The following is a 9,613-nucleotide window of genomic DNA, read 5'->3' on the forward strand; positions in this document are numbered from 1 at the left end:
TTTGAGTCGGGAACATTCATAAGACTCAAACTCAATAGCTTGCTTTAAAGAATCAAACACGTACCACTTGAACTAACACATGTGTCGGATGAGTTGTATTTTGGAAGCGCAGTTCGTGAAAGATGATTAAAGTCACTTAGAAGTTGATTGATTATCTGTTAATTTTTGGGTTTTTAGGGGCCTTTGTATGACCTTTAGGGTTTTGCATCATGGTTTAGCTGGAATGTATCAGCCGAGTAAGCATGCTTGTTCCTCATTTTCTTATGTTTTGCATTGTGTAACGCTCTTTGAGATTTATTCTCACATGATGTAAGTGCCGCTTAGTAACCTTTTGGGTATTTATTCCAAACACCTTTGTTCAAAAAAAAACTAACACATGTGTACAATCAGTTTATATTAATTAATTTTATCAGTTTTTTTAGTTTCCTAAGGCATCTGCACGACCGACAGCCATGAGACTAATGCTTCTTCATAGCACCGCTCAAAGATCGAACCGTGAACTAAATGCTTAAGAAACTCAATTATATATGTGTTGTAAATATACTATCTTTATGAATTTATACAATAAAATAAATAAAGTAATGTAATGAAGTATCAATTAGCATTTGATTTTTATGAAATTTTACAACTTTATTTGTTTTATTGCATTTTATAAAAATTATTAATTGAAATAAGAGTTAAATTTTTATAATCGTTAGATATATCGAACAGTCAAAATTTGAGATGGACAGAGGATCGAGGAAACTGGGGCAAGACACGGTAAATACAATGCACTGCACTACCCTTCTCAAGTATCTCACTCCTTTCTTCATCCCCACGCACAGATTCATTATATTATACCTAATTTACCACCGCCTCTCCACACTCCACAATGTGTCCACCGGCGGCGGCGGCGGCGGCGGAGTCGCTTCTCGCATCTGGCCGGACCTCCGAGAAGCTAAGCCTACCAGCACTCCAATCCAAAATGAAGTGCGACCCTGAAGGCTACGAGTCGGAGCTCCTCCTTCTCCGCAACCAATTCGACTCCTCCCTTCACCTCTTTCTCGAACAAGCCACCCATGGCTTCTCCTCCATCACCGGCGTCTCCACCGACCCCACCGTCGCCAAAGACCTCGCTGATCGAGCCTTGTTCCTCTCCCATGTCACTCCTTTCTACCCTAACCACCTCGCTGATTTCCCCTCCAAACTCATCCAGTTGCTTCGTGAAGCTCACCGCACCTTGCCTTCCGGCCTCCGCTGCCACCTCGCCCAGGCCCTCATCCTCCTCGTCAATCGATCGGTCTGCCTCCGTTTGATTCCATTTCCGTTGAATTGTATTGTTTTCTGGTTTTGGTTTTGATTTGAATTTCGTTGCAGATTGTTGATATTGGTGAAACGCTGTCGTTGTTCATGGAGCTTCAAACCCTAGGTGACAAGACGCTGAAGAAGCTCGCGTTTGATCACGTTATTCACAGCATAAAACGCATGAATCAAAAGCATAAGAACGATGCCAAGAACCGTTCACTTCAGAACATCCTCTTTGTTATGCTACAAGTTTGTGATTTCTGAATTCTGAATCGTTTTTTTCTTTCTTGTTTTGAATTCAATCAGCATTTAGCATGAAATAGGCTAATCTAGACACATTGTTAATCTTCTGTGTGAATGGGGTTTGTGTTTGTTTGAATAGAAAGAGGAGGAACAACATGCCATGAGAGCGCTTGTGACTCTGTGTGAGCTTCATAGGAGGAAAGTGTGGTTTGATGAGAGAACAGCAAATGCAATTTGCAATGCTGCTATCCATCCACAATCGAGGTACATTGTGTTTTTATTGTTGTGATTTTTTTTTTTATCTTGAGCAAGATCATGATTTTTGTATTTGTGCCTCTCAGGATCATGATAGCGACTTTACAATTTCTGCTTGATTATGAGAAGATTACAGGCGATGAAGATAGTGATGATTCCGGCAGCGATGAAGAATTGACTGAATCACCTCAAGTTATCCTCAGTAGGGAGAGAGTTTATAAGGTGAGGTTGAATGATAATCATTTTATTTACGCTGTGTTATACTTTAAAGCAGTAGCTTTCATATCTATTGTTCCCAAGTCCCAACCTTAGAATTATATATAAGTTCATATGAAACATGTCGGCATTAGTTATCTGAGGATATATTTGGGAGTTTTGAAGAGGGTCGAGTGGATGGGTTCATAATGAACTGGCATGGAATGGGATAGAGTGGAAAGGTAATTAATAGAGTGGAGTGGATTACAAGTTTAACTGTTACTAGCCTTTATAGACCTTTTATATGAATTCATGAATAATTTGGGAGATATCAAAACCTACAATCAAAATTAAGATAAAAAATTATTAGATCTGAAGAGAATTCAGAACAAATACAGACTTTTCATTTTTAATATTCAACTCCATGAAAGGCCAGAAACACAAATAAAATAGGGGTGTTTATTTACCATTCCTTAACACATTGGTCATTACAATACTTGTTACAGAAACGTGTATACATATTGCATATAATTCAATTTGCATATGCACATCCTTATTTACCATTCCTTAATACATTGGTCAAGTGACTTGCACTGATATAAGGATGTGCATATGCAAATTGAATTATATGAATATCACTAGATGTACATGATAACCCTTAAAGAGTACAGTAAGAGTCTCAGTATTAATCACAAGAAGGAATGTCCTTCTTCACAAAGAGAATTCTCTATTACAAACTCTTGTAACAAATTGGCCCGTAGATCTGAAGAGAATCAACATTATCAAATGTCTCAAGTATCCTCTTACCAGAGTAGTTAACTATTTATACTCTTCCTAATAACCTCCCTCCTAACAAATTGGCCCGTTATTTGACAATCCTTTGAGGTCCTTTTCTTTTTTTTGTGTAAATTATCCAATCATCCCTTTTATTTCTCTTTCGAGGCCTTCTCTTTTCCTTGCGTGAACTAATCACTCATCCCTTTTATTGCTCCTTTCCCTAACATGAACTGAACTAGAATCCAATATATAATGTCACTCAAGAAAAACATCAATTAACAATAATAACTTAGTTACAACCAATCTCACTTCTTAATCATGGTAAGTGGAAATCTGAACATAAGACAGAGTTCCGTTCAGAACAATTACAGGAAAAATTAGTAAGACAAAAGGTGTTAGGGTTAATATTATAATTTACATTTAGGATAAAAACAAGTGTTATGTCCTGAATCCCCTCGAACTGGGAGGTACAGAGATTGGGAGGTTTGAGTGTTGTAAGTGGTTTGGGTTTCCTCAACCATTTTGCTATATTTGTAATAAACTTGCCGAACAATGGGTTGAGATAGATCTTTTAAGTCTCACTGTTCTACTCCATCACTCACGGTTTCACTCCATCCATCAAACATAGCCTAAAGTAGTTTACTTGCACTCATTCTTGGGAGAATAAAATTTGGAGTATTGGGACATGTTTCAGATAGTTCTCGTTGAAGTTTGCACTCAGTTGTTTATAGTTAATTGTCATTGATACAAAATTTCAGGCAAGCCACCAAGGGACAGCAGCTAGCAAAAAGAAAAAGAAGGCAAAACTAGAACGTGTAATACGCAGCATCAAAAAGCAACAACGCATGTCATCTGAAAAGAAAAATAATAGTTACTATTCCCCACTTAACCATCTTTTAGATGCTCAGGTTCGTAATTTTTTTCATCATCATCTTAAATACATTTTGGGTTTGGATGTTGTTTATTGAATCAAAATCTTGGTTCATATGATCTGCAGGGTTTTGCTGAGAAACTTTTCTCGTGTCTCCAGAATTGTAATGAACGATTTGAGGTGCTTACTCTAATTAAAATCTAAACATTCCTGTCATAGTGTAATTTTGTAACTTGAAAATGAAGGCTTGCAATTCCTTTCTATATATCGTCATGGTTATTTAAGATTATGTTTTTTACTGGTTTCTACAATTACCCTCTGAATTTCAGATCAAGGTGATGATTATGAAATTGATTGCTCGAACCATTGGACTTCACCAGTTAATTCTGTTAAACTTTTATCCTTTTGTTCAGAAATATATTCAGGTATATCATTTGATAAATTGGTAAAATTTGGTATTTTGTATATAACTGAAATGTGACAATGTGCTATATGCATTATGTTATCAGCCACATCAACGCGATGTTACAAATTTGATTGCAGCAGTAGTTCAGGCTTGCCATGACATGGTACAGTATGATTGTGACTTTTCTCAGTCAGAATTATTTTATAAATAATAGCTTTTCCTTTTCAAAATTTGATGCTTCATTAGATTTATGTAAAGTAGTCTCTTTGGGTTTTTCTTTGCAACATATCTCATTCAAGGTGTTATTTGAATGCAGGTTCCTCCGGATGCAATTGAGCCCTTGTTCAAACAAATAGTAAATCAATTTGTACATGACCGCTCACGTCCAGAGGTATTCTTTTTGGCTTTATGTTTTGATTTTATTGATTGAGGCGAGCTTTGATTTGTTGATGAGTTCGATTGATATTTTTAGGCTATTACTGTTGGACTAAATGCAGTCAGAGAGATCTGCATGCGCATGCCACTGGTAATCTGCTCATCCATTGGACATATCTGCATTTTATGTTCTCTTAAAATATATCTTGTGCCACTAATAAGGGTTGGTTAACTAGTAGGAAAGAACTTCTTTGGCAAAACGGTCTTGGGTTCTGGTTCCTACCGGTGCTTCTTCATTAATAGGTCATCCATGAGCATCTTCATTAGGAGGCTTGTGGCATGGGCCCTGGAATTGGACCACCTCCTTGCTCAACTTTTTTTACCAATATCCTATGCTTCTGTTTAGTTACTAATCCTTTCCTTTGTGCTATTGTATTGATCTTTTGATTTGGGACTGTAGTTAATGAATGAAGACTTACTACAAGACCTTGCATTATATAAGAAGTCACATGAGAAGGCAGTTTCAGTAGCAGCTCGATCTCTGATCGGAGTATTTAGAGAGGTGGGTTAACCCGACTCCTTTATAAGTTGGCGATTGCTGGTGTGCTAGCACAGTAGCACTCTCATATTCATTGTCCAAACATCTAATTAGTGTTGTTCCTTTGCAGATTTGCCCCTCTCTACTAGTTAAGAAGGACCGTGGGCGACCAACCAACCCTACGGCAAGACCAAAGGCCTATGGAGAAGTCAATATTGCGACTGACGTTCCTGGTGCTGAGCTTTTACATATTGACAATGATGATGAGCAGGAGAGTGGTGATTCTGATGATTCTGTATGCAGTGGCTCTGATGATGAGAACCAGTTATGCACTGATAATACTGGAAGTGATGATGATGAAGCTGAAGATAATAGCGTTGTATCAGATGATGAGGAAAGTTCTGATTCTGAAATTGGTGTTAGTGATGATGATGATGATGATGTTGATGTTGAGGGTAAGGAGGATGACCTTGAAGACAGTGAACAGTCTGATGAAGAGGTTGGTGAAGTTTCAGAATATGAAGAAGATAATGATGGAAGTGTAGAGGCAAAAAGTACATTGAAAGAAACTTCAAAAAAGAGGAAGTTTGCTGATTTTAATGGTACACTTACAGCTGCTGATACAAGTCTTCGGGCTTTGAAGAAATTGACAGGGACGACAACCGGGCATGCCCTGCCAGAATCTGAGGATGGATTTCTTTCTAATGAGGACTTCCAGAGGATAAAGAAGCTAAAGGTTTGATAGTTTCTCATTTAGTGAGCTCAATTTCTAACATTTATAGCTTTTTGTCTGTTAAATTTGTTCAAGTGATTTATAGGCGAAAAACGAAGCAAGAAATGCAATGGCTCAGCACGGACTAGCAATTAAGGTTCCAAGCTCTGATCAACTCAGTTTAAAACGAGTAGATGGCGCCGCGCTTGAAGTAAGTAGCTTTAGCTTGTTTAAATTGTTTTATAGATGATGTCTCTCTGCAGCCTATACCATAAATTAAAACAGAAGCCTTGGATAAATTATAGATACATTTGTAGATTTGCTTCTCCTAGAATTCATATTAGGCCTAAGTCTACCCCAAAAGCTAGCTTAGGGGTGGTAATTGCTCTGCCCTTTATAAGGTTTTATTTAGCCCTATCTATTGTAAACGTGAGACTTCAACAGCTTGAAATAATATTTCTTCTTTTACACTTCTGTGATTGAATTTACCTATTCATGCATGTACCTTCTAGGTTCATGTAAAGAAAAAGATGAACAAGGAAGAAAGATTGGCTTTGGTTAGAGCAGGCAGGGAGGACAGAGGAAAATATTGTGCTCGAACAGCTGTAAAACAGAAAAAGGTATGTTTGTTGCTCGATTTTGCAATTCTTTTAAAACTGAGAGAACTTAACTTCATTTCTAGATCTTTAATTTATGTCTTTTTTTTATTAATTGGTGTCTTCTCTTCAAATTAATCATAAAATGTTACATGGTCATCTTGAATTTCTCCCAATGGTGAAGGCCCCAGTTGATTCTCCAAATTCAGTAGTGATGCATTACATTTGTTATGCATATAAATATAAATATATTACTATATGACTAGTTGCATCGACAAAAAAGTCACATTACAAGAACTACTCTACTCACATGGCCTAAACATAAGAACTTCCAGGAAATTTTTAATTATCAATGGAAGTTCCCGTGGATTATGTGTATATGAGTTTTGATTGTGGGAAGAAAAACCAATGGTCGTCTGTTGTTTGTTGTGAACAGACGGGTGGCCTGAGCAACCGACAAAAGGAACACAAGAAGAAAATGCCCCTGGCTGCAAAGAGATATAAGGTAGCAAAATCTAAAACAGAGAAGAGGAAACAACAACAGCGGGCTGGCAAACAGTTTCGCGGGAGGAAAGCATGGAAACAATGAGGCAATAAATGTGGTGTTGCATTATGAACTGATATTTTCTTGCTCTTGGAATGAACCTTTTTGAGCTTCTCATAAAATTTTGATGGTACTAGTTGCTTTTTTTTGTTTGAAAGGATATTAGTTGCTTCTTATTCCTTTCTGAATTTAGTTACAGCGTTTAATCCAGACAAATTTTCTTTATCATTATTGAACCTTAAATTATTTTCACTTTTATTTTGTTGTTCCTGGTTGCCTTTGTCCGTGGAATCTTCTTCGTCTAAATAATATTTTTTACTGGAACAATATGTTGCCAACACCCAATTTGCCAAATTTGCCCCTTTTTAATTTTTAAAGGATCCATTTTTTTTATACATCAGAAAGATAAATTGAACCCGTCAGACATTAATCCTTGGATCATCCCCTTCCTAACCCATATATCATGCACTTACCACTTGAGTTATGTAAGTTAATTTTAGTTTGGCCTTAAATTTTAATTTAAACTTTTAGTTTTAATTAACCAAGATTAAAAATATATAAAAATGAAAAAAACCATGCCGTCAAAAAATTATCTTTAACTAAGATATTTTTTTCTTTGTTTCCTTTTTAATATTTTAGGATTTAAATATAAAACCAAGTCATAAAAAAAGGGGGAATAAATAAATAAATCACACATCCACCTAGTACACATACACAAACTCATATTTCTTCATTTTGCGATGTATCCAAAAAAACCTCACATTTCTTCAATTTCTCAACTACCTCACCACTATTCACACAGAATTCATGCTGCCAACAAATCACCCTAACACACATTCTCCACCTTCAACCTTCTCATGCAATTCAATCTGCACATACATTTTCCACCAACACCCCCTTTGATTTTCATATTGCTATTCTCCACCATTTTGCTTAAATACATTCTACACACTTCTTCCAGAGAGGACGAAACACACATTCAAAACCACAACCTACCTTACCAATATCAAAGCTTCATCATCACCCTTCCATTCATGTAGCAATATGAAGAAACTTTCAATCTACTTCTTCAACCTCATAAAGCTAGCTTCCACTCAACTCCTTACCAGTGTGGTTTGATTTGCCATAAGCCATGTATAGTAAATAGTTGTGTTAATTTTGTTGTGTTACAATTGTTTATCATACATGATGTTCATCAACCTACTAAGCAGCCAATTAATTAATCTCAGAAATGAACTTATTGTCATTTTCAATCTTATAAGGCTCATCCACCAAAGTGAGTCATATTGCTCCCTAAATGCCCACATGTTTTCTCCTATTGTTTGTTACATTAAATTTCCAAATGTCTGAATTTGATTGGTCCATATTAATGCATTGTCATTGGTCCATTTTGATGACTCAATAAATAAAGAATAAAGAAATTAAAAAAATAAATTATGTTTAATTAAGAATATTCTAACAAAAGATCCCTTATGTGGAAAATGTTCATTTTGCCATTAATCTCATTTTGCCGTCAATTGATACTATCTTTGAGTGATATGACAATCAAATAAATTTTCTTTTGCAATTAACGGTTAAAAAAAAAGTCAAAATGAAGCATAATTTTTTTTAAAACTAAAAAGAAGTTTTTAATAATTCTTTTTTTTTTTTAAATTGATGAATGTATCACAATCAAAAACATAGATGAACGTGTACTATATTTTGTTTTTGAACGTGAAAGATATATATGATTTATTTTCAATTAACTGTTCAAACAAATTAAAACTCAAAAAATAAGCATATATTTTTTTTTCTGAAATAAGAAGCATAATCAATCTATCATGGGCTATGCTAAAGAATATACCCTGTTATGAAACATTGTTATGAAGAGTTCAATTAACCTGAAATTAACCGTTCAAACAAATTAAAGAATATACTATTTAGCATACCCTGTTATGAAAAATTGTTATGAAGAGTTCAATTACCCTGAATAATTAATTTTTTTTTTCATTAACCGTTCAAACAAATTAAAACCACTCAAACACACCCTTTTGACTAAAAAATTGTTTCCTAATGTGTTGGGCTATGCTAAAGAATATAACCTGTTATGAACAGATGCGTTTATGAATACTTACACCTGAAATTGAGTAACTAATGTCTAATTATACCAAGCCTTCATGGCTACAAAAACTATTCTGCCTTTTTCAAAATATCCCGGGCATTCATTTCCTAATCAGCCTTTTTTTTTTGCCACGCTATAAAAATTCACATCTTTATAACAGTTCAAGCACCAAAAATATACCTTGATATCATGGCTTTGCAGAACTTTGTTGTTCTACACGATATGGGGAAGATTTAATCTTTACCTTTTTGCTTATGAAATTGTCCTATTTCTTTTGTATTTTCTGATATGTAATTTTATTTTTTGTTTTATTTTGCAATTCATTGCTTTTTCTAATGTCAATCATCCCAAAAAGCATGTTTTCTCTGAACTTCTAAACCCTCCCTCTGAATACAATTCTAACCACACATTCTGGACTGAAATTATGGGCCCTTGCAATGGCATATACTTTCTAAAAGGCGAACCAAATGTCCTGATGAATCCCTTCTTTGAGACGGTTCAAGGCTTTTTCCAGAATCCAATTTTTCCACTTCAGATGACGCTTATGGGTTAGGGTTTGACCTGAAAACCAATTACTACAAAGTCATTGTGATCAAGGACCTCTGGTTTGAGAATGCAGAACGATAAATTGGGAATTGGACATTAGAGTTATACAGCCTCAATTCCAACTCTTGGAGAAACCAGATTGTTGTTCTCTCACCTCCTATCTAAATTTG

General features: G+C 35.5%; 1 protein-coding gene across 1 annotated transcript; it reads left to right on the top strand.

The window, feature by feature from the left end:
* The first annotated feature begins 797 nt into the window (after positions 1 to 797).
* LOC130748697 (uncharacterized) lies at positions 798 to 7,054 on the top strand. Its single transcript, XM_057601943.1, has 15 exons — positions 798 to 1,279; positions 1,357 to 1,533; positions 1,667 to 1,791; positions 1,869 to 2,004; positions 3,513 to 3,662; positions 3,752 to 3,805; positions 3,955 to 4,050; positions 4,135 to 4,194; positions 4,348 to 4,422; positions 4,504 to 4,557; positions 4,867 to 4,968; positions 5,075 to 5,680; positions 5,763 to 5,867; positions 6,169 to 6,276; positions 6,689 to 7,054. Exons 1-15 carry the CDS (start codon positions 872 to 874, stop codon positions 6,839 to 6,841), a joined length of 2,409 nt encoding a protein of 802 aa, XP_057457926.1. The 5' UTR covers positions 798 to 871; the 3' UTR covers positions 6,842 to 7,054.
* Positions 7,055 to 9,613: the final 2,559 nt, after the last annotated feature.

The sequence above is a fragment of the Lotus japonicus genome, chromosome 1, assembly GCF_012489685.1.
Source record: "Lotus japonicus ecotype B-129 chromosome 1, LjGifu_v1.2".
NCBI classification, from domain to species: domain Eukaryota; kingdom Viridiplantae; phylum Streptophyta; class Magnoliopsida; order Fabales; family Fabaceae; genus Lotus; species Lotus japonicus.